Source organism: Filobasidium floriforme, assembly GCF_021052385.1.
Source record: "Filobasidium floriforme strain CBS 6241 chromosome Unknown HD553scaffold_16, whole genome shotgun sequence".
Lineage (NCBI taxonomy): Eukaryota > Fungi > Basidiomycota > Tremellomycetes > Filobasidiales > Filobasidiaceae > Filobasidium > Filobasidium floriforme.
Window position 1 is genome coordinate 739,461 of NW_025763637.1, and position 22,758 is coordinate 762,218.

Consider the following 22,758-nt stretch of genomic DNA (forward strand, 5'->3'; position numbering starts at 1 on the left):
GCTCTGAACAGCTGGGCATCGTAATACTACTGTATCTGCTCGCTGTTCGACAAGTGGCAAGTAGCTGTCTGCTGCGTAATCTCGGGGCGGAAGGAGATCGCAACAAAGCGCGCCCTATACACCTTCACTAGAGCCCGATAACACTAACCTATAACCGATCATTCCTTGCTTCTACCTCTTTGACTCTGTCACGATCTGTCATCCCAATGTCGTCAAGCTCTTCTGTCTCTGCGATTCCCCAACTTGGTACCTTTCCGATGAGGTCTACGTTTACCTTGATCACTTGCTTACCTAATACATCGTCCCGCTTTCCCACGCGTTCTACTCCCCCATTTCACCGCCCATGACATCGTAAACAACTCACCCTCCCAGCACCATCATCGATCACATCACATCAACAACATTCATCATCACGAGCTATACCGATATACCGACGTCTTTCACCTTCTTTCACACTTTACAGTAAATACTTACGAAGACTCTAAGTACCGGAAAAGAGATAAGATAGGAATCATGGTAAGCCTGACGCCCAACCCCACCACCTCTGCCTGGGATCCGCCGTAGCCCGAGCTCCTTGCGCTGTGTCCAGTCGAGTCGGGAATGGTCGTTGACATTCTCTCTTTTTGTTCTTCTTTTGTGCTTCTTCTTCTCATCTCTCGACGTTCACGGAATATCAATCATTCCGGACCTCCTAATCATACTACCGCACCGCTAATATGAAATGGAATACACTTCAATCTTTACTGGGGGATTGAGATCGAATTCGGACTTGAATCTTGAAATTTAACTCGATTGATCGTGATCATATATGGATCTGGGAAATCGCTTGCGGGAATGTGTACACGGATACGAACACGACTACGGACACGGATATGATTATGGCTCCATTACGACGCATTCAACCTGCATTCGACCTGGGCACTTCGATATCTATAACGGTACCACACTCCGGGTTAAACTTGATCTGCTTGGTTTTATCGGTTTATCGGTTTACTATCCACCGTGGGGAATGTTTATCTGGTCTTGGTGATGTCTGATCGTATTGTAGGCCGACTCGTCAGGTGAGTTAACGGTTCCCGCTCGCTACATCCCGTTTCTTGCGTGGATGAAGGATGGGGAAACGATGCTGATGATCGACAGTCCGGTTTCTGCTTCAACTTCCCTCCCCACCCGTCCCACCTGCAACCTGTTCCAAAACATACACCTTCTTTGTTGCACACCCAACGCTCCTCTATGATCTCTACACTACGACCATAATCTCATCCTCCCCACCGCCAAACCCGAATACACAATAGAATACCAAGAAGCCTTCGCCCTGTTCGACAAGCGCGGGACGTCCAGGGTCCCCAGGGAATCTTTGGGAGAGCTGTTGAGGAGCTTGGGGCAGAACCCTACTCAGAGGGAAGTTGCCGAGTTGCAGGGCAAGGTGGGAGGGACTTGTGAGTGCAGTCCGATCTAAATCTCGGTTCCCAGACGGGAGCTTCGGCTCTGTCGAGTTTTGTCATACGTGTGCGAGTTTGATGTGGATCGGGAAAGGCTGACCATGTTTTCTTTCTCCTGACTCTGTTTCTCTTTCGCTCCGACCTGTTACATGTTCCGTGGCGATGGCGATGGTCGATGATCTTGCCGAAACCGGGATCCTTGTGATCATACCAATATCCACCCTTCCGCTTGCTTTCGACCTACGAACCGATCCGAACGTCCCCCTTGTCTCGCACTCGACCTCGCCTCTGAAACGGATCTAGTCGACTACAACGAGTTCCTACAGATCCTTAACCGGCCCGACGGTTGGAGACCCGCCGGGACTGAAGGTACGCTCGCACATGAACTTCCTCATTCTCATGAGATCCCTTGTCTTTATCGTGGATGCTGACTCGAACCCATAAAATACTATCCCGAAAACCCATTCCCATCCTCGATGCGCGCAGAGGAATTCATCAAAGGTTTCCAAGTGTTCGACAAGACCGGCAAGGGCCTCATCGGAGCTGGAGAATTGCGATACGTGTTGACCCAGTTGGGGGAGAAGATGTCGGATGCCGAGGTGGACGAGCTGTTGAAGGGGGTCGCTACGGTGTGAGTCAGAGTTTCTCGGTGCTGGGCTTTGCCTCGGCTAAAGGGTTCGAGGGAGAGAGGATCGAACAGCGGGACTGACCCTTTTGATGTGTGATGAGCAGGGACGGGCAGATCGATTACCACCAATTCGTTAGGAGCATCATTTCGCAGTAAATCACCTTCACGCCTTACCCACTGCCCTACGATGCGGTCTCTTCATCTCATCCACCTCCTCTGCGCTGCTGCTCGGCGATGAGTTAGCGCCAGAGATCGACGTCAATATATCATCCTCCTCGACTCTCCTTTTTGTGTCTCTTTATTTCACGAACGACTATCATGATGACGATGAATTGCAGTTTCTCAGACTCCCGTAGAGATCTGTTGGTGCGTTGCGTGGAGAGAATCCGGCTGAGCCGAACGTTGAGGTCGAGGCAATCGGGGACTAAATAAAGACGTGGTTTCCTACCAGCGTCGTTCCAGCAACCAATGAAATGAAATCATTCCGTCGCCGTCAGTCATCCCCCACCGTCCCGTGTCGCTATCGCTACCGCGTTCATCGCCACCATTCCATATCGCCCTCAACCCGTCGAAGAAAATGTTGTACTACTTTATAGATTCAACCAAGCTGTTCATGAACAGAATATATGCTTGGTCTGCCCGTTCTTGCTCTTGCGTGTTTCATGAGCTTTTGTCAGGGGAATCAAAGGACATCTTGTAGACACAATAAGGATAATAATACTCTAAGTTTCCAGTCTGATTTAGGTTTCTCTTATCCATAAACATAGCCCCAAGGAGCGCATACCACCTCTCGTGCCGCTTCTGTTTCTTGAGGTCTAGGGGTTTCTTCAAAAGATCCTTTCTATGTCGATGACGGACATAGCCGCTTCCTTGCTCGTTTTGTTTAGCAAAGCAAGAAGAACACTTGTACTGGCATTGCAAACACCAACTTCTGCGCCTGCCTCTCTTCGCTTGAACGTTGTAGGTGTCGCAGCTGAGCCATTTGTTGCCTCTCCCAGGACATTTGCCACTTAGATTGCTTTGAGGTTGTGTACAAGGCTACTCATAGGGGAACACATGCTTTGCATGATTGAAACATCGAGGAAGAATATCGATGGTATCACTACAGTGGAGGTAATGAGACCCAGCCTTGTCCCGCATGATCAGATCACATGTGTCTATTGACGGTTGCAGGCCCCTGCATTCCTCGGTAATACTGAGGGTTTTCTTCCTGATGCGCCAATGCCATTGTTGTAGGCCAACAAGCTGATCCTTGATCCCCCCCGATAGTCACAACCTTTACTTTCGTCTGGGGACCCACTGTGTGTTGCTCCCATAGAGGCTTTGCGATCTTTCAGTGAGTCAATCCGAGGCTGATCTTCCTGACTAAGGTCGCTTCCATGCGTCCGGACAGAGACTGTGTCCTTGCGCCACCGGAAGGTGAACAGTAGAATTGCAGCGCGTAAGAAGAACTCAGTGCCGCAATTCATTGCCGAGAGTCAAGTCTTGGTCTCTGTAAGGGAACTTATCCCCCGATCCCCCGAGCCATGAGCCTCCCCCAGCCCATACACCAGACTGATTTGTCGGGATACTAGGGTATATTTAAGGCATCCGCCAGTACACAAGTCATCCTGCAGATCGAATTTGGGTTTCGGATTTGGCCGAAACGCATTTCCTAACCAGGAAGTTGGGGATCAAGAGGATCGACATTCGAGCATCTAGACTCTCTTACCTTCGCTTCGTTCTACTATATACCAGCGATACATTCAGATGCTGGTAGCTATGTCAGAACAAGACTCCTCCCCCGAACCGGCTCATTCGAAAGATGAGGCTCCTGCTCAATCAGCACGGCCGGCACGCACCCCTCAAGCAGCACCAGCAGCATCGACGGTCTTCACCCCCTTCAACTTTCTCTTGATCTCCGGCCTCGCTTATCTCGTACTCCGATCCTCTGAGTACAAAGTCGATCCAAAAGAACTGTTTCAAAAAGGCTTGACCTACTTCTCTGAATTTACCGGAAACGGTGGATCAGGATCAGTATCAAGACAGGAATCGGGATTGGGGTTATATGCGATCTGTTCGAAAGAAGGCAACCAGATCTATACTAGCGAGCTAGATACTCCGCAAGTACAATGCGTGTTGGTCAGTAATGATACCATCATAGGTCTGGGTGCTCAAGGTCAGTCGATGCGATCATCGTTCTTGATCGCTTGCATCGAGACACAGAGACTGACGAGACATTTCCTTCTGACCTCATGGATGATGATATGGATGTACAGCCTCGGTGGAAGAGACCGCTGCCTCTCTCACATCCGATCTGGACCCGGGGACGAAGGACTTGCAAGTATATTACCTCCCTGCAGGCGGAATCATGACCCCGGTATGTACTACTTTCGATATCCCTTTCCTTCTCCTTACTGCTCGTTCGGCTGAGCTGGGTTAATTTTGCTGTAAGCTGATCTGCTTTCTTGTTTCGAATCGGATCGGGTTATAACGATGTGGTGTATCAACAGGGCTTTACCGACTCGCACGCCCATGTCAGTCTTTCATCAATCTTCACTCGTTCTGTGCAGCAAACGCTCGAGAGTACTGACGAGGTGTTACTTCAATATTTGCGTTCGGATGTTCATAGACGTTGCAATACGGGCACGCTCAGTTATTGAACTTGGCTGGTAGTCGGAGCGTTGACGGCAAGTACTCTCTTATCCTCGGTCCGAACCCACCTCAGGGCCGTAGACTTACAAGTGACCACTCGGCGTTATTTTCTTCTCTTCGATATTTGCAGAGATCATCCGGCGACTAGAAACCTACGTTGATGAGAACCGCGAAGCTGTAGAGGGCGGGGCTTGGATTGAGGGTCAGGGGTGGGATCAGACGCTTTGGGAGGGGAAACAGTTTCCTACCGCCGTGAGTCGCATATTCCCCAACACCATAAACCCTGCCGGCGCTTGTGGTGTGTAAGCACAATACGAAAAGAAAATGATCGCTAATATAACTAGATTCGGCGTGTTCTCTTTTATTTTTATTGCATGTGTAGGCCGACTTTGACAAGTCGCCCAAACTCCGTGGTCTCCCGATCGCTTTGAAACGGATCGACATCCACGCCGAATGGATCAGCTCGTCCATTCTCTCCCTTATGGGCACCCTCCCAGAAAGCGTCCCAGGCGGCAAGATCATGCGTCACCCCGATGACGACACTCCCACTGGGGTCTTCCTGGACAACGCTATGGGACTGGTCGACTTTGTCCGCCCACAGTGGACGGAAAAGCAGATGAAGATGTATCTGGACCGCACGGTCGGGGATGCCGTGGCCAAGGGGGTTACGGGGATTCATGATGCTTTTGGGTTACCAGAGCATATCGAGTTTTACCAGAGGTTCGTCCGCGCGGCCTTTGCAACTTCGGTGTTCAAGAGTAGCCAGTAGCTGACTCGAGGGTTGTTCTTGATTGGTACGCAGGATGGCCGATGAGGGAAAGTTACCGGTATGTTCTCCTATCTCGATCGGATTGTGATTTGCGCTCATTGAATGTTCTCTTCACCGTAGATCCGGTTCTATATCATGGTAAACGACGTTCTCCCATAAGCGAGTCTGTGATACCGTCGGGGAATCTGAGATTCCTTTCCAATATAGCGAAAGTGTCCCGATAGGGAGAAGTACTGTGGAGATGAATTACCCATGATCGATAACGCTGGTGGTACGTCTCGCATCTTTCTGGCTCGGACGACCTTCTCTCAGACTGACTGCTCATTCCTGCGCAGATGGCAAGCTCAATGTCAGAAGTGTCAAGCTCTTCGCGTGAGTGTTCGCTTTCAGGTCTCGTTCTGATGACGCTCAGCCGCCCCTGTCGAATCGCTTCTTTTTCCATCGTTAAAGGGACGGGGCTCTCGGCTCGTGGGGTGCTGCGATGTTGGAACCTTATTCCGATAGGCCTGATGAGACTGGGATCATGGTAACCCCGGAGGAAGCTTGGACGGGTCTGATCGACGATTTCGTGCGCAATGTAAGCATAGTCGGGCGCTTTCACATTCTGAGTTGTACCGATACTTACTGATCGAACCGCATCATGTTAGGGATGGCAAACCGTAAGAATCAGTCGACTCTCTCATGAACTGAGATGCTGACACTGAAGTCTGAGGTTGTTGGCAGAATGTCCACTGTATTGGCGACCGTGCGAACCGGGTCGTCTTGGACGCCATGGAGCTTGCGATCGCAAAGTATGGACCGGCCGATCGCCGGTTGAGGATTGAGCACGCTCAGATCATGACTGAGGATGACCTGGCGAGAGCGGTCAAGCTGGGAGGTAAGACATCTGGCTAACATCCATGTCGATCCATGTACGCTAAATCCCGATTCCTCTCAGTCATTGGTAGTTACCAGCCCACGCATGCTACTTCGGACGTGAGTCCCCATGCTTTCCTGGTTCAAAATCTCTTCCTGATGCGCCTTTTGCGTTCTCTAGATGTGGTACGCCGAAGATCGAATCGGAAAAGACAGGCTCAGGGGAGCATATGCATGGCAGACCTATATTCAGTGAGTAGCTGCTTTCCGCTCGAGGTACAAAAAGCGCGAAACCTTCGAAGCTAATGCACTCAACCGCAGACTGGGAGGCAGGATTGCGCTCGGATCCGACTTTCCGGTCGAATCGATCGATCCTCTGAAAGGTTTCTTTGCTGCTATTAGCAGGACAGACGAAGCGGGCGACTCTCCGCATGGTCGGGACGGATGGTTCCCTGAACAGAAGCTGACCCGGGATCAGGCCCTGAGAGGATTCACCATAGACGGTAGGTGATCCGCCGATATGATTTCCTGGCTCCTCATACTTACTCTACATTGATCGAGACAGCGGCCTACGCTTCCTTCCAAGAAAACATTACGGGATCGTTCAAGGTCGGCAAAAAATTCGATGCGGTAATCTGGGACAGGGATATCATGCGGGTCGAACCCGCCACAGAGGTACTACATGCCAAAGTTAGCGCGACTATCGTTGACGGAAGACCGGTTTATGGATCGTTGTAAGCGCGACGGATGCTACAGTAATCATTCATAACATGAAGACATTCTCATTTAGTGAAAGCGAAAGCTAAGCGGAAACCCGGCAGGCAATCAGACTCTCAGTGTGGTCAAACCGGAGATGCCTGTGTTGACAAAATTTGTACTAAACTTCGTTTCTACTGGATTCCGGCAGCTCGAAGCTGAGAGACGGCAAAGTTGATCGACTCGGCCTGCTGAGGAGATGTGCTGTAGCCGAGGTGGGCGACGAGGGATCCGATAGAGGTGCAGACGTTGTCTCCACGGTTGCAGACATCGTGAGTCTTGGCTCGGTAAGCTTCAGGAGTCCTGATACCGGTGAGGGCGGCGCTACCCGAGCCGATGGTGGCGGTACCAGCATTCTCGGGCTGTCCAGCTCGCCAGTAGGGGCTGAAATCCGACAGCGCTCCATCAGTCTCCGTGATGTGTCTAGCAGTACGTGGCATCATTTTGTAAGTAACTCACTTTCCGTACAAGATGGTCGCGACGACCGAATCGACCGGGAGCGAGTTGTCGTTCTCCGCATTCACCACGACCATGGCTCCTTGAGAGTATCCGACCAGGACGAACTTGGTATCGGGACAGCTCGAAAGGGTACTCTGGACGTGGCTCAGGAGGTCCCTGGCTCCTTGCCTGGGTCCGTTGAGGAAATCGGCGATGGCTACCGCAAGGGCAATGTCATCGCGGTAAATGAGCTCAGGTACAGGCAAGAGGAGGGTCATTTGTTGCTTGGCTTACCAGGATACATGACCTCGTAGTTGCTTCCACCAGAGACTGCATTGAGAATCCCATCCACAGTGCCTCGGTTTCCGGTAGGGAAAGCTTGAAGCTCGCCAGTCCCACGAGCAGATATCACTTCGTAACGGTTACAGCCGCCACTGCCACCGCCGAGACCGCCGAAACCAGGCCAGCTGAACTGGCGTTCTTCGATTTCAGTCTCAGCTCCTGAATATTCACATACAGGTTCAGGTGGCTTTAGCTTTCTCAGTGAGTGAGATGGAGTAGGCATGTGCAGAACAGAGCTTACCAAGAGGAGCGGCGGTCGCCAAGGCGGTCAGAGACGAGATGATCGCGAAAAGGGCAGTGAAGGAGACCATGGTGATGAAAAGGGCAGGATGATGTAAAGGAATGAGCTGAATGTGTCAAGGAGTACTTCGGAACTCCTGCTTCTACGGATACCTCGCCCTTTTGGATGGGTATATATACTCGCCAACCATCGGGCGTACGTAGCTCGACAAATCGTTCGGTAACCGGTCTTTCAAGAAAAAAGGTGGAGTCGCATGAATTTCCACAAGCCTCTCGACTGCGATTAGTGCGTATCTTGCGCAGGAATCGGTCTGGTATGAAACGCGCTTGTCTTTACGCAGCCGGCGGGGTCTTCTCTTGGCCAACACTACAGGACGTTGCCTCCCCCCTGCACATCATCGAACCGAGACGAAACGTGACGGCACGCGCTCCCCTGAGTGGCGAGCGCTAAACGTCGGGCCGGGACCTCATGGCGAGCGCTAGTCAAGTCAGCTTCGGAAGAATGGTCCGAAGTTTCACGTTGTGACCGGTAACAACGAGCTTGATTGCCGGCAGATATGAGGCGGAGTTCGATCGATTACATCCAGATACTTTCCACTCTCATACAGCTTCTCTCAACTGTTCTTCAGCTACATGTACAATAGCAGGGTCATGAATACATTCTCGACCGATCGTCGAGCACTGATGGTATAGGTATCCGCGCCATGGCTTCACTGTGTGAGTCATCCCACATATCCGGATATTCCTCCTGGTCATAGCGTTTCGGATAGGTGAACACGTTCGGCGTGAGAGCTTGCTCGGGGGTGAAAAAGACCATCAGGTCGTGCCTGGTCTCACAGAATATCCGCAGCACTCGTTTGACACGCCAAATGTAACGCATGGCCTCGTTGAAGGGAAAGGAGTGGATGTTATTTGTGACGCGAGCCCATTCGCCTTGGTAGCGTATTCCCAAAACTCGCGACTCCTCTTCATGAAATGCTCCCACCGTTCTGATGCCATCCGGGTGATGTCTGATCATGTACAGTATCGTCGGTGGCATGGGTTTGACACTCCGAAGTATTTTCGAGAACACATCATTCCAACCGTCAGCCCAGGGCTGTTCTTGACGGTTGTAAGTCCTCTCGAGTTCTGTTACAGCGTACTTGGCGACGGTTTCCAAAGGCTTTTCCGCTTCCTTGCGTCGTCTAGATACCGCTGCTGCCTTCTTTTCTGCTTGATCATAAGTATCCCAGCTTTGCTTAGACTCCTCCTCAGCCGTTCGGGGGAAGAGACCAGTGAACGATAGTTCGCTCAGCAGATGCGACTTTGCTGAATGATATATGATTGACGAAGCGGGCGCATTCCAGGCTGAGATGTCTTGTAGGGTGGACTGATTCGAGGTAAAGTTGTCACACGTTGTAGACTGCCATGAATGATCCATTCTAAAGGCGCGACGGTCAAGGCGTTATGATTCCCCTGTCGACTTTGCAAGGTCGAGGAGGATTGTACACAAGAGGTGACAACTTTGTCATGCATCAAGACGCGAAGGGTCTTTAAATAATGGATCTTTGAAATACGAGAAGCTCAAAATACTAAGACAAAGGAGATACTCGGCAGGGGACCTGACCTACATGAGGTGAGTGAGACAGAGGTACAGAGCTGAAGCGAGGCTAGCGAGGACATTCCTGCCTCCTTCCCCGCGAACTCGAGACTGATGGCGTGAACCAGGGGAAAGCGCGTTTCCGGGGCGATTGGCTTCTACCTGGGACCCGGACATGTTCTAATATTGATAAAACTCGTATATTGTATTTAGTGGAAGGATGGTAACGCTTCGGTTTTACAGATTGTAAGCTATAGAAATACATATGAGCTCTACACTTGTGGCGCCCCTGTAGGTGACTCTTCCTCTTTCGGTAATTTATCGATCCACTCATCTACCGATGGGTCAACTTGGTATCTGGGACTGAACATAGTATCCGCGTTGATTTTGCAGTACATTGCAAGTACCTGCTCCGTGCTTTGTAAGTAACCCTCAGCTACACCGACCTCAAACGCTTCCGGCAGAGTAATTTCTCTGACCGGTTCCAGCCTCTCTTTGTATGCCATGACGAGTTCATGTGTTAAGCCTATCCTCTCAAGAATAGAGTCTGGCATAGAATCGGGAACTGCCAATATGTCTCGGAACTCATTCCGCCATTCGAGATTCAAGATCTTATATGGTCCTTGCAGCTCTTCGAGTCTCTGGAGAGATGCGTTGACCAGGATGTTCGGATCCGGAGATGGATCTTCGGGTTTGTCATAGCTCGATCCCGTCCTTGAACTTTCTCCTCCGCCAGGTGACTCCAGCTGTGAAAGATCTCCGAAAAAATCTGCACCGTACAATGGCGCCTCGACAGCGGTTCCAGTTTCTGAATAGATGAAAGACAGCGGATTGCTCGGTCCATCCGGCAGGCTCACAAGAGAGGCCCGGTTGGTGGCAATGGAACCGAAAGCAGACAGTTGGGGGCCTGTCTCAGGGAACTGACTGGATACGGACAGCCGGTTGGGGGTGTGAGCGCTCATTCCTGGCCATGATCGGCGATTCGAGTGATGAGGATTGGCCACGATTTCGTTCGAATCACCGCCAGCACTACTGGTAGCAGCAAAAGATCCTTCATACCCGGGCTCAGGAACTTGAAGATAGTTGGGAGTCATGATCGTATCTGTCCTTTGTAAGGATCAATATAGAAGAGGATGACAGAAAGATCAATCGATTATACATGAACGATTTATACTGTCGGTATGTACTGCTCCATCGATACACCTACCTGTATAAATTCACGCAGATAGTCCAATGGCCTGCGCAAGAACTAGCTTGATTACTTTAGGCTTCTCCGACCGAAATCTATCCAAGCGAATAAAAGGAACACGATTCAGAGTCCACAAGTAGCGACTGACAACGTTATCGGGCACGTCAGTATCGCTTCGCGGAGCGTGGGAATCATGTCGAATGCTTGCCGCTTGTCAAGAAGCGAGATGTTCCTTCCTGCTGCTGCTGCTGCTGCTGCATCAGACCCAGACAAAAGAAGCTCAGCGTTACATGGCTCATGACAAGCACGATATGTGCGGAAGGTACCACTTCTATCACTGGTTCTGCCGGATCGGTGGCGAAACAATCGAAGGGCCCATCATTCTGCCTACGAAACTAAAGGGTTTTGAATGCATGAAAGGAAACCGCACTTCTTGCGGTTTTTAGGTGGGGATCGACTCCGAGCAGACTGTTCGTATGCAGAGAAGGTCCCAATCTGTTCAGGCTTCCCCCCCCCTCCCCACCATCAGCCATCGAGGAGAGTACCTAGAATGTCAAGATCTACGTGAAACCCGCTCTGACTACCAGGTCGAAGTCTAATACCAAACTTTTGGGCCGAAGTCAAGCGCCATGGGAGGGCTCGTATGCATCGTACATGGCCAAGACTTCATGGTAAGGATTCTCCTTTCATCCGTGTCGAGAAGCGCTAATATGGCTGTGGAAGGCTGGGATCGAGATACATGCTAGCAGAACGATTTACGCGCGAACATGGGATAATCAAATTAATACTATGGGCTTTGGGATCTACGAGCACTCTTGTACAACAATGCTCGGCTCTCAAGTCCAATCAGGCGACCCAATGTACTCATAGTTATCAACATCATAAAACGCCTCTCCTTCGGCTATAGTGGAACGATCACACAGTCTTTCCTTGTAGTAGACACCGAAACTGCTGCAGAAACGTTTGATTATCGTTTCCGCGCGATATAACCATCGACATGCTTCATTGGCCAGAATCTGACCTATGAGATCCAACGGGCTAAGTACATGGGCCAACTCCCACAAGGTCCTACCCTTGGCTGCTTCCTGTAGGTCTCGGAACCCTTTGAGTTGTCCCTTTGCTTTCGGCGAGCCACCTTCCAGCGTCCGCAGCATATACTGTGGCATCTCCTTTTCCTTTTTCAGAACAGATCGAAAGAGGTCCTTCGCCTCTTGGTGTAGTTGGATCTCAAGCTTGTCCAGCACGAAAACGTCAATGTTTCGCATGATTCTGTCGACCATATCGGATGGGTTCATGCCATGCATAGAGTCGCACCATTCCAGATGCTCTTTCAGCTTCCTCAATCGTCGGTGCTTCTGATCTTCGTCTTCCTCAATCTCGAAAGCATTTGAATAGTCAATATCGAAATACGTAATAGAAGCCTTGGTGAGTCGTTGTATGATCCCGTCTATGGTTTCTTGAGAAACCTCGCTGGCGATAGTCTGACTAGGATTGGAGGTATCGTACGTTTCCTGAAAGTTCTCAGTGTCGACATTGGCATGGGCTCAAGTGGAATTACCAGACGATGAAAAAGACCAACCCTATCGTCCGACCTGTCCCCGAAGTTTCTGTTTCGCCTTGCCTCGACGCTGCTGAATATTTGCGATGACATCATTCGGATGAAGAGCGCTCGTAAGATACACGTTGGAAAGACTGTAATCGGGAAGGCAAAGATCGACAGTCGAGACCTTCAGTGCTACCTTGTACTTGTAACATCCTATGCTTCTCCCATATCTCACTTCGTCAACGTCAAAGGAGCCCTCTCGTGACAAATCGTGTCCGGAGATAGCGTACAAGAACCACAAAGGAGTGTGCACGGTGAAACGCCAACGATACGGGGCATTCTCATAGACGCGCCAAGTAGAAGCGCACGTTGATGACGCGGCCAAGCGCGATGAGCACGGAGCAGCAACCTCACAGTCGTCATCCCACATTCCGACAACAAAACATTCGACTTCGTGGTGTCAAGCTCGTTCGTGTACCATCTAGCAAACCTCATACGGATTCTATACACTTACACAAATACAATCTCACGAACCATGTCCACCGAAGCTACCACCGGAGACAAGCGAAAGGCCGAGGAGCAGACCGTCACTGCCACCGACGATGACGCCAAAAAGTCGGTCCAGCTCGTTTCGTCCGACGATGCGACTCTATCCCCCTGACGCATCTCACCTTCGCAGGCAAAAGCTCGGTGACGAGGCCTTGACCAAGGAGTCTGAGGTCGACACTACCGTCAGCGAGTCTAACATCATCCCCGAGGGTACCGAGAGGAACGCCAAGCCCGCCGCTGGGGAGCTCGCCGAGCCTGAAGACGAGGATGAGGAGAAGGCTGACAAGAAGGAGGCTGATGCTGATGTTGGTGCCGATGAGGAAGAAGACGAGGAGGAGGATGTCGAAGAGGAGGAAGAGGGCCGACGACCTCGAAGGCGAGCTGCTCAGAAGGCTGAGGGGTACTATGGTGTAAGCTCTCCACGTTCGATCCCAGCTCTTTCTAAGCCGCTTCACTCATTTCTTCCCACTCTGATCACATGATTCACAGACCGATGCTGCTAAGGCTGCTCTCGGACGTGAGTCCATCAGCCATCATCCTTTTCAACTTAAACGAGTTCTTAACTGACTTCTCCATCTATACCGTCGATCCTTAGCCAACGACAACGAAGAGGAAGACGAGGACGACGAGGAAGTCCAGCCTGGTGATCTGACCGGGATCACCGAGGGTGATGATGACGAGGACGAGGATGAGGATGAGGAAGAGGCTGAAGAGAAGTAAGAAGTTGGCTCATACATACATGATAGTCCGTATGGAAGAGAAAAAGTAAGCCTTTGGGTGCTTTGCCGATCTGATCTGAGCGAGATTGGGTGGTTTGCTGATCGTGCGATCTTGTTTTGTAGACGTCATGCACGGGCTAGACAGAGAGAAATGAGGGAAAACGGGATATGGAGAACTGAGAACGGTCGATCATACCTCTTGATATACCTGGCATACAGATATCCTCGATATCCTGGTTGTAGAGATAATCGCCCATGATCGAAAAAGCAACAAAGAATCAAATCAAATATACACAAAAGAATCTCGCATGCGGACCGAAACCCTCGAGCGGAAGGCCTCATGATACAAGTCCCAGATCACGAGGGACAGACGTCTCTCTAGCTGCGTGCTACGTGTCTACCAATATCCACTTCGTTGTTGACCGTGCTGCGCCGTCAGATCTTCGGGAGCGGCTTTAAATGCGCCCATGAAGACTGGTACTAGCCAGGTCAGCGTGAATAGAGGGGTCATGATCAGGTAGCTGACGTATAGCCGAAAGCGCGATTGCCAGGAAGTCAGCTCGTATAATCAATCAACGAAGAGGTTATGAGGGTAAGAGGTTGAACTCACGCGACTCCGAGGGGTTGAGCGCCGACCCCCGGTGTACTCGCCGTCCAGATGGCTGTCATCAACCATAAAAAGAAGAACAAGATCGCCACTACCAAGTGGACCACCAAGACTCCCTTCTTACTCTGCCCGTACATCCCCGCTCCTTGTTGTTGTCCGTATGAAGACATCGATTGGTTTTGGGTGTGGTACCCGGACCGACGTAAGCCGGACCAAGCGTCTACGGCCAAAAAGAGACACCCGAGGAAGATTCCGATCCAGACGGAGGATAGTTTGAGGATGACGGGAACGTTGGAGAAGCCGCCTTGGATGTCGGTCTTGGCTAGGCTTTCGATGCATCTGCAAGGAGGGGTCAAAACCAGACCGTACGCGTGTTACAGCAAGACGATCATATTATAAGCTTGGTCAAAACGTGTTTGTATAAGGTCTTCTCAATCGTAGAAGTGCAGACTCACGGCAAACTCTGTACTCCTCCACTTCCGTTCCCGATCTGACAACTCCCTACAGCGAACTCTCCTCCATTCCCTCCATTATTTCCACCTTGGGGCTTATAAGTGAAAAGCGTCATCCCCGGTACAGAAGGGTCCAGCATAGGAACTACTACGACTACCTCGATGATCAGTAACAGGGAGATGGAGGTTACGACGAGCGCGATCTTCCACCCTTTCGGAGGAGAGAGACGAGGGTGGCCGGAGGTTGAGGAGGAGAAGTAGTTGGGACGGGTGGAGCCGTAGGCTGATGTTGGGTTGCGCCGGCTGAACATGAGAGTGGGGTGGTTGTGGTTATGGCCCTGAGCGAGGGCGTAATGAAGTTTGTTCGTTATTTGTTGAGGACAGTTCGGAGGCTAGGTAAAGTAGGAATGGGTCGAAAGAGCTCTCTAGCTAGTGATCTCGAGGGCATTCTATTTCCCAACATGACGTTCTTCCTATGCAGGGCGACATCGTATCAATATGGCTTATATCAGGATGGCCAAGATCAAAACCAAGTTTGAGACGTGGATCGTGTTTCTGCTCCTTCCAAGTCAAAGGATCGCCTTAAGGGGGCTAAGTCGGCGAGGCTCCGTCTGAAACACACGCGTAGGTTGGAGGTACGGAAGAAGGTATTCGGATCGATGGGAAGTACGTATCGATGGATAGGGTAACAGACAGGCGGCAACGTAAGAGGCTCTCTCGATCTCTCAGCTATGGGCCCCTCGTACTGTAAATCAGCAACACGGTTCGACGTGCTTGAAGAAGTAAGAAGTCCGCTTGATGGTTTCACTTGCCCATGCCGTAAGCGAACTCGCCCTCCGGCCCTCGGTCTCGGCCGAACCTCAAGTACCGGAAGTAAATAGCGTTCCTGTAGCCGGGAGTCGGAAGCAATTTATCCTCGTTACGTCATCCCCATCGATGGCGACATCGCGGCGAGTTTCCGAATTTCCAGGTGTTTTTGGAATCTCAGAGAGCGAGTTGGGTCAGCAAAGGTGGACGATGGCGAACAACCGGGTACATACTACATCTACATCGACATCTACCTCGAGACCTGACCGTATCTTGCAGCCATTCTATAATCCCTGCAAGTCTTGGAAACACTCTGCGTCGACCATGTTCAAACAAGCTCTTCGACCGCTCGTACGCGGCTACGCGACCGCCGCCGCTCAGCTCAACAAGGAGGTCAATGGGTTTGTCGGTGCCGTCGGGTGAGTTTCGCTGTAATCGATGTCTGAATTGCCTTATACGAGTAAAGGTGCTGAAGAGGTCGTCGTTATCGTCTTGCCATGTTTCAGAAATACGCCTCTGGTGAGCTAAAGACTTCATACGTTTCCCTAAGCCGTCGCCTCGAGCTAAACCTCGCCTCTCTCTTCCTCTATCTTTTATGACAACTCCGCATCAGATCCGGCTCAACCGTCTCTCCGAAGAGACCGGCTGCAATATCCTCGCCAAAGCCGAATTCATGTCTCCAGGCGGGTCCATCAAAGACCGTGCCGCCCTCTGGCTGGTAAAGAACGCTGAAGCCCAAGGCCTGCTCCAACCGGGTGGGACCGTCGTCGAAGGGACCGCGGGGAACACGGGGATCGGCCTTGCACACGTCTGTAGGAGTAAAGGGTATAAATGCGTCATCTACATGCCGGATACGCAGAGTCAGGAGAAGATCGACCTCTTGAGGATGTTGGGAGCGGACGTGAGGCCGGTCCCCGCGGTAGCGTTCGATAACCCGCAAAACTATAACCATCAGGCCAAACGATATGCGGATAGTTTGGAGAATGCCGTATGGACGAACCAGTTTGATAATATCGCCAATCGACAGGCGCATATCGAGACGACCGGACCGGAGATCTGGGCTCAGACGGGAGGGAAGATTGACGCGTTCACCTGTGCGACGGGGACGGGAGGGACGTTGGCGGGCACGGTCAGGTTCTTGAAGGAGAAGAGTGAGGGGAGGGTACAGGGGTTCTTGGCTGATCCGCCGGGGAGCGTGCTTTACAAGTTGGTCGAGAATGGAAAGGCCGAGCGGGAAGGAACTGGGTCGATCACCGAGGGTGAGTTTGCGTGCGGGTTCGAGCGATGCAATGCAGATGGCATTCATGCTACCGGAAACATCTCATACTGACCTACATCCACTTTCGTCGACTGTTTCACCGACCCACGACCCCCGCAGGTATCGGCCAGGGCCGACTCACCGCCAACCTCGCCCCCGACCTCTCGCTCCTCTCCGGGGCCGTCCACGTCCCAGATTCCGAATCGATCAAGATGGTCTACCGATTACTAGACGAAGAGGGTCTTTACGTCGGCGCTTCGTCCGCTCTGAACGTCGTCGCTGCTACGATGGTTGCGAAGAAGTTGGGGAGGGACAAGACGGTGGTGACGATGCTCTGTGATGGGGCTTATCGGTACGTCCCGCCTTGGGTTTAGCGATATTGGGTTCGGGATACGAAAACGAGATGCTGAATTTTTTAACTTCGATCTTACGCCGGCGCTGTGATAGATACCAAACCCGTCTCTTCTCGCGAGTATGGCTTCAATCGAAAAAGCTGGATACGGCCATCCCGGAGCATTTGCAGAAATACGTCGTCTTGCCTTGATTCGATTCGATGTACGAATATCTCGCTTTGCATACATACATGACCCATACCATCTATCATCTTCAACTATTCACTCGGCGGGCTAGCCGATATTTGGCGGGGCCTTGTTGATCGTGTTGCGCAGAACGATCAGGCAGAATAATACGCGAACAGGTAATAATTGATTGTGAATCGTGAATCGACGTTTGATGCGCTGATCGTCGGTCTGGCTATCATCCAGCGATCAGGCCCGTTGTCAATGTCAAAGATAGAGGAACCTTGCCACAGCCATACGATCCCGAGTCGACGATGTTCAAGTTTGTAACTGCCTGCGGCTGTATCGTATCGTTACCGGACCGATGGATGATACGATGGAGATGATCGATGATGATATCGACGGGGAAGGTGATGGGACACAAGAGAAGTCCCCCCGTCGGCTTGGCTATCGGGAACAGAATCCGCTTCCCCGGTTCGAAATCTCGACATCAGAGTATGTCTTCACCTTCCATCCAGGATACATGCGAGTTTGTGATCTATTTTCGCTACAAGACATCACAGGCACACAGCTTGTACGATGGTGATGAGCAAGGGGAGGTACCTGGCAAGCCTGAGGTGCTGTGTTTGCTATGGTCGTTGCTTTGTGTATTCCCCGTAGGCCGTAGGAGATGTCAGCTCTTTGATCGGCTCCGGGCCGCGCGCTACCACCGCGAACGACGATCCGCTGGTCACCGCCGGACGACAAACCTTCGAAACGAGGAGCAACCCCGGGAGTTGGAAAGGATCGCAATCCCGATGGGATAAGGCGGAGATCGGGGTAGGACTACTGGTATGCTGTAGAGTATATAGGGCTGCGGGGTATGCGGGAAGGTGGTTGAGGATGATCTTTACAACGATCGTCGATCTCTCAAACCATCTTCTTCTTGCCTCGCTCTCCCTCCCCATCCCGCGCGTCGACAACCCACTGTAAACCCTCTCTCAGCTCTCATTTTGCAAACAACCTTTGAGCCTCGTACCAAGAAACTATGGCCAACGGAAACGGAGTGTAAGCGAGAACCTCATCTTCACCTGCTATAATCGCAAAGCTGATCCGAGTCCACGTTCGTCGATTCTTATAGTCTCGGATGGACGCCCAAGCTCTGGGCCGCCGTCGTCGGCTTGGTCGCTTATGGGATTGTCGCCTGTTTCCTCTCCTTCCGTGAGTTTCAGATTCATTTTCGGCGCGATTCGCATAGAAAACGCACTTTGCAATGCAATGCGATGCAGAACCTCTCGCTTACGACTTTCTCTTCCCTTCTCGTATTCAAATCTTGTTCTTCTCACTGGCAGGATGGTGGAAGAGCGTGAAACCGCGTCGATGGACCCTCGTTCTCGTCATCGGCGCGTGGACGATGACCCTCGGGTTCTTGATCAGGATCATCTGGGGAATCGGGGATAACGTGGATAGCATTCCGGTCTATGCGATTCAGAATTTGGTGAGCATCGCATCACTCCACACGATGATGCCGTCCCCGATTCGAACTCTTCTCATTATCGTCTTACCAAACTGAAATTTCCGCCTTGCAGTTCCTCCTCTTATCACCCTGCGCCTACCTCGCGTTCAGCTACATGGTGCTCCCCCGCCTAGCGACCTACCTAGACGCCGAGGATTGCTTGTTCTTACGGTCCAGGTGGATCGTGAGGATCTTTGTCACTGCGGACGTGGTCACCTTTTTGACCCAAGCGAGTGGGGGTGGGATGGCGGCTAGTGGTGGGGATATGGCAAAGACGGGGGACAAGGTCAGTCGGCTGTCTAGATCGAGTTGAGGCCGCTGAGGAATTCGGAATGTTTGGGTGGGAAGATTTGGATCGGGTTGGGAGACTGATCTGATCTGGGTTATTCGGTCGTCTGGCATTACAGTTGACTCTCGGAGGGTTGATCCTCCAGGTCATCTCCTTTGGTCTTTTCACCTTCCTGACCGTCTGGTTTGGGTACCGATCGTGAGTCCCGACTTCGTCCCCCGGACTCGATCCCGTCTTTAGCTTTGGAAGCTAATGAACGTCGCTCATCGTTCGCCTTACTTGCCGTAGTCGCTCGCGTCACATGGTCTGGACGTCCCGGAACCCCTCGGCCGGGCAACGATTCTTCAACCGCTGGACCACCCTCTATTACGTCCTCCTCCTCACCTGCGTCGCCTACCTCACTCGGTGCATCTTCCGAGTAGCCGAGTTCGTTAACGGATACGACAGCTACCTGGCCACCCACGAGGGTTACTTTTACCTGTTGGATGCTCTGCCGCTGGTCATCGCCATCTCCTTGTTCTTCTTCGTCTGGCCTCCCAGCATCTTTGCACACGATGCCAACGCTCTCGATGGAGGATCGCGTGAGTACGGGACTGCGACTGCGACCGGGTCGCCTTCTTACGATCCGGAGAACAAGGGGACCGACGTTGAAATGCGACACGTTTGATCGATGGCGCCCTCACCGAACAGATGGAGGATATTCGAGCAAGTTGTTACCCGCCCGGGCGACGGGATATATACCCATGTACCCTCCTCAACCCCAAGCTCGAGCGCAGGGTTACAACGAGCCCCAGTATACTTGTGGTCGTTAGGCATGATGAAGGACGTATGACATTCGGTGTTAAAAGTAGACAAGCGATAGTAGATAGACTGGACGGAAGATGTAGTTTGGCAATAGATCTGAGTTCGATGGTACGATACGATATGATACGATATGATACCCTGTCCTTCCCTGCTCGACGATCGTTGCCCCTGAGCAAACGCCGAGATGATGTCGCGCTTGGCTCATCTACTGGGTAGCCAGAGCCTCCCTCATGGCCTCGTAAGCCGGCTTGGGGAGAAAGTTGGCATCGTAAGGCGTAGCGGCACCCCAACCGGGAGTCAGACTGGGGATCCAGGAGATGGGGTCGTAGAATTGCCCTAGGATGAATCACAACGATGATAAGACCGCACTGTACGCGCGCTTTGAGCAGGGGCTGGGTGCTTACAAATGGTGATTCCGGGGCAGAGCCTGTTATCAAGACAGGTCTTGACGGCAGTACGATAGTCGTTGGCCCTGTTAACCGAAGGATGCGGTCATCAGCCTTGGTGAGCATCAACGAGTTTGTTGAGTGTTATTGCATCTTACTGGACGGCGAGATCGGCCGAACTAGCTTGATCGTTCCCGGTAACCCGGACCCTGACGTCAAGCTCGGTAAGAGGGACTTCAAGACCGAGGTCGGTAAACTGTTGCATGCTCGCAGCAATGTCTTGAGGCATGCTCCCGGCGATGAAGTGGGACTCGAAGCCTGTGAGAGTGAATAAACGTGGTTTCGATCAGATTGAAGTACAGGAAGGTTACCCTTTTTGAAGCTTACCGATACAGTGCAACGGGGCACCCCTTTCCAAGAGTTTCTTGGCGATGGCGAGCATCCCCTTGCTTTTAGCGTTGACCCCTTCGATGTTGTACTAGTACCCGTTAGAGGTCAATGGGTACTCTCCCCGGTTTTCTTATCAACCAATTTACTACGTAACTTACGTCGTTGATACAAAGCTTGATGGACGGGGCCGCCTCGTGGATGATGTTGAGCTGCGATACGGGCGTGACGGGGGATCAACAAGGTGGAAAGCGGCTCTGTAGTATTCGCTGCGCTTACGGCGATCTCGAGGTAGTCTTCCCCGAGGACCCGATGCCAGACGCTGTCCCTCAAGGTACCATCCTCGTTAAGAGCTGAGAACAAGATTGTGCTGTCAAATGAAACGATGGTAGGCTAGGGTAGGAATGGGCGACCACGACTCACGTTCATTGATGGCATCGAGGTAAGTCCAATCGTTCTTGTAACGAACCGCGACATTCATAGCGTGGTCCCTCAAGGCGGCCTTGAGCTGTTCGGGATCGGTCATCTGGTTGATGTAGGCCGGAGTCTATGGTATGGCGGGTACACGTCAATGATGGGATCGCTTGGAACATGATGGGTACAGGCAGCGTACCTGAGCGTGCCAGACAAAGGTGTGGCCCCTGACAAAGACCTTCTCCGGCGATTGCCTGGCTTCAGCCACGATCTACATCAGAAACATCGTATAGGATAAGCTACGTCATCACAGCGATGACAAAGGGGCTCGCCGACTCACCGCATCCATCCCCGCCCAGTTGTACTGATCGGGAGTTGGGTGGATGGCATCCCATTTGCCTTCGTTCTCCGCAGTAAGAGCGCCCTTGAACTCTCGGCGGAGGATGTCGAGGTAGGCTCCGCCTGGGTTGTTCCCGAGCAAGTTGAAACTGTTGGTAGCGGTCCCAATGTACTTGCCGTGTTGCTTGGCCAGGGCGTTTAGACCGGCGGGTTGCTGCTGTTGTTGTTGACGTTTGGTAGGGGAAGCGACGACCAGCGTAGTGAGAAGGGGAATGAGAATGGAAGTGGCAAGCATGGTTGAAGTTTCGTTTGTGTAAGCACCTGGCTTTGTTGCATAAGGTCGAAAAAGGTAACGAAATAGTAACAAGTCATCAATTATGCGAAAGGGAGGCCAAAACTGGCTCGCTATATATATACGTTTCTGACCTGCTTCCCAGAGTGTCGGTACTGTTCGAGCCTCCTTTGGTATTCATTAGGGTCTGCACGATGACAGTATCTATCGATCGCAAACGCAGTTTAGATGTGGTGTTGTCGACAACTACTATAGCCTGAAACGACGCACCTATGTTCGGCGTTGAGAGTCGGTCAATTCTGAAGGCATCTCCGTCGCGCTATACTACCTCAGGGCGACAAACCTGTGGAGCCACGGATAGAATTCCTTCATCGCACGCAAAGGATGTCTCGGCCTGTGGATGAAACGCGGCTATTTATGGATCTTACCCCTTAATCGCTGCGTGAAACGGGGTGCAAGCCTTCTATTTGAAACGCCGACGATGAAACGCGTGTCACGTTTGTCTGTCGCGCGATGACGGATCGTGCAAGCGTGCATCGATCATGTGCCTTTCGGCGTTCGTGGGCATGCTTGGTCGGTGCGAAGTTTGATGTTCATGCGTTTAGTGATCAGTGACTTCCTGTATCGTCGGCTCGTCGGGTTCGACGCAAGCTGCCTCTTGCTCTTGTACATTATTATTCATCCAACGACGGGTAAGCTGGGCGTCAATGCCGCCAACCTTACCCGCTGGTTCAGCTTACAACTGCAACACGTTCGCTCGAACTGGAACTTCACATCAGTTCGCCGGTCTCTCCCTTGCGAAGTCTCCGGTAAACCATTCCCTCCCTCTGCGTGCCCACGGCCGATCAGATCCGGACGACCGAACAACGCCTGGGACTTTCCTGTCCACAACTGGAATTCTGCCTCAGCAACCCAGCTATATTCAGTAGAAACAGAGCTGCCTCACGGCTGCCGAGTGAACTTTAAATGTGACTCAGTTGCGTTCGAATATGGAACAGTCAAGTTACGCAAAGGCTTGCTTGCCTCG

General features: G+C 51.8%; 9 protein-coding genes across 9 annotated transcripts; 5 read left to right on the forward strand and 4 right to left on the reverse strand.

The window, feature by feature from the left end:
- Window positions 1-385: 385 nt before the first annotated feature.
- HD553DRAFT_72485 (uncharacterized protein) lies at window positions 386-2,394 on the forward strand. Its single transcript, XM_046184450.1, has 6 exons — window positions 386-516; window positions 1,049-1,061; window positions 1,296-1,439; window positions 1,746-1,811; window positions 1,929-2,073; window positions 2,175-2,394. Exons 1-6 carry the CDS (start codon window positions 514-516, stop codon window positions 2,224-2,226), a joined length of 423 nt encoding a protein of 140 aa, XP_046035285.1. The 5' UTR covers window positions 386-513; the 3' UTR covers window positions 2,227-2,394.
- A 1,437-nt stretch (window positions 2,395-3,831) lies between these two features.
- On the forward strand, window positions 3,832-7,066 carry HD553DRAFT_343774 (amidohydrolase family-domain-containing protein; the record flags this gene model as incomplete). The annotated part of the gene is made up of 17 exons (XM_046182908.1): window positions 3,832-4,228; window positions 4,329-4,429; window positions 4,563-4,586; window positions 4,682-4,760; window positions 4,835-4,956; window positions 5,087-5,424; window positions 5,507-5,531; window positions 5,594-5,611; window positions 5,681-5,744; window positions 5,809-5,845; window positions 5,924-6,050; window positions 6,121-6,132; window positions 6,197-6,350; window positions 6,411-6,448; window positions 6,510-6,580; window positions 6,650-6,831; window positions 6,894-7,066. 17 exons carry the CDS (start codon window positions 3,832-3,834, stop codon window positions 7,064-7,066), a joined length of 1,962 nt encoding a protein of 653 aa, XP_046035286.1.
- Window positions 7,067-7,218: 152 nt separating this feature from the next.
- HD553DRAFT_298202 (family 5 carbohydrate esterase) lies at window positions 7,219-8,282 on the reverse strand (the record flags this gene model as incomplete). Its single annotated transcript, XM_046178574.1, has 3 exons — window positions 7,817-8,282; window positions 7,544-7,739; window positions 7,219-7,468 (listed from the first exon to the last, which is right to left on the reverse strand). Exons 1-3 carry the CDS (start codon window positions 8,085-8,087, stop codon window positions 7,219-7,221), a joined length of 717 nt encoding a protein of 238 aa, XP_046035287.1. The 5' UTR covers window positions 8,088-8,282.
- Window positions 8,283-8,753: 471 nt separating this feature from the next.
- HD553DRAFT_325193 (uncharacterized protein) lies at window positions 8,754-10,777 on the reverse strand (the record flags this gene model as incomplete). The annotated part of the gene is made up of 3 exons (XM_046181576.1): window positions 8,754-9,525; window positions 9,715-9,863; window positions 10,022-10,777. 3 exons carry the CDS (start codon window positions 10,775-10,777, stop codon window positions 8,754-8,756), a joined length of 1,677 nt encoding a protein of 558 aa, XP_046035288.1.
- Window positions 10,778-12,950: 2,173 nt separating this feature from the next.
- On the forward strand, window positions 12,951-13,684 carry HD553DRAFT_358575 (uncharacterized protein; the record flags this gene model as incomplete). Its single annotated transcript, XM_046183914.1, has 4 exons — window positions 12,951-13,030; window positions 13,095-13,374; window positions 13,454-13,481; window positions 13,560-13,684. The coding sequence occupies 4 exons, from the start codon at window positions 12,951-12,953 to the stop codon at window positions 13,682-13,684; spliced, it is 513 nt and encodes a 170-aa protein (XP_046035289.1).
- Window positions 13,685-13,924: 240 nt separating this feature from the next.
- HD553DRAFT_314762 (uncharacterized protein) lies at window positions 13,925-15,475 on the reverse strand. The gene is made up of 3 exons (XM_046180389.1): window positions 14,746-15,475; window positions 14,294-14,629; window positions 13,925-14,204 (listed from the first exon to the last, which is right to left on the reverse strand). The coding sequence occupies exons 1-3, from the start codon at window positions 15,051-15,053 to the stop codon at window positions 14,081-14,083; spliced, it is 768 nt and encodes a 255-aa protein (XP_046035290.1). The 5' UTR covers window positions 15,054-15,475; the 3' UTR covers window positions 13,925-14,080.
- Window positions 15,476-15,770: 295 nt separating this feature from the next.
- On the forward strand, window positions 15,771-17,487 carry HD553DRAFT_72705 (tryptophan synthase beta subunit-like PLP-dependent enzyme). The gene is made up of 5 exons (XM_046184451.1): window positions 15,771-15,968; window positions 16,056-16,068; window positions 16,163-16,808; window positions 16,928-17,159; window positions 17,255-17,487. The coding sequence occupies exons 1-5, from the start codon at window positions 15,874-15,876 to the stop codon at window positions 17,349-17,351; spliced, it is 1,083 nt and encodes a 360-aa protein (XP_046035291.1). The 5' UTR covers window positions 15,771-15,873; the 3' UTR covers window positions 17,352-17,487.
- Window positions 17,488-18,143: 656 nt separating this feature from the next.
- Window positions 18,144-20,050, forward strand: HD553DRAFT_314767 (RTA1 like protein-domain-containing protein). Its single transcript, XM_046180390.1, has 6 exons — window positions 18,144-18,372; window positions 18,446-18,525; window positions 18,657-18,802; window positions 18,894-19,106; window positions 19,228-19,307; window positions 19,398-20,050. The coding sequence occupies exons 1-6, from the start codon at window positions 18,353-18,355 to the stop codon at window positions 19,774-19,776; spliced, it is 918 nt and encodes a 305-aa protein (XP_046035292.1). The 5' UTR covers window positions 18,144-18,352; the 3' UTR covers window positions 19,777-20,050.
- On the reverse strand, window positions 19,937-21,937 carry HD553DRAFT_358593 (xylanase). The gene is made up of 9 exons (XM_046183915.1): window positions 21,441-21,937; window positions 21,300-21,371; window positions 21,110-21,233; window positions 20,966-21,039; window positions 20,848-20,898; window positions 20,687-20,777; window positions 20,458-20,617; window positions 20,318-20,385; window positions 19,937-20,249 (listed from the first exon to the last, which is right to left on the reverse strand). Exons 1-9 carry the CDS (start codon window positions 21,732-21,734, stop codon window positions 20,119-20,121), a joined length of 1,065 nt encoding a protein of 354 aa, XP_046035293.1. The 5' UTR covers window positions 21,735-21,937; the 3' UTR covers window positions 19,937-20,118.
- Window positions 21,938-22,758: the final 821 nt, after the last annotated feature.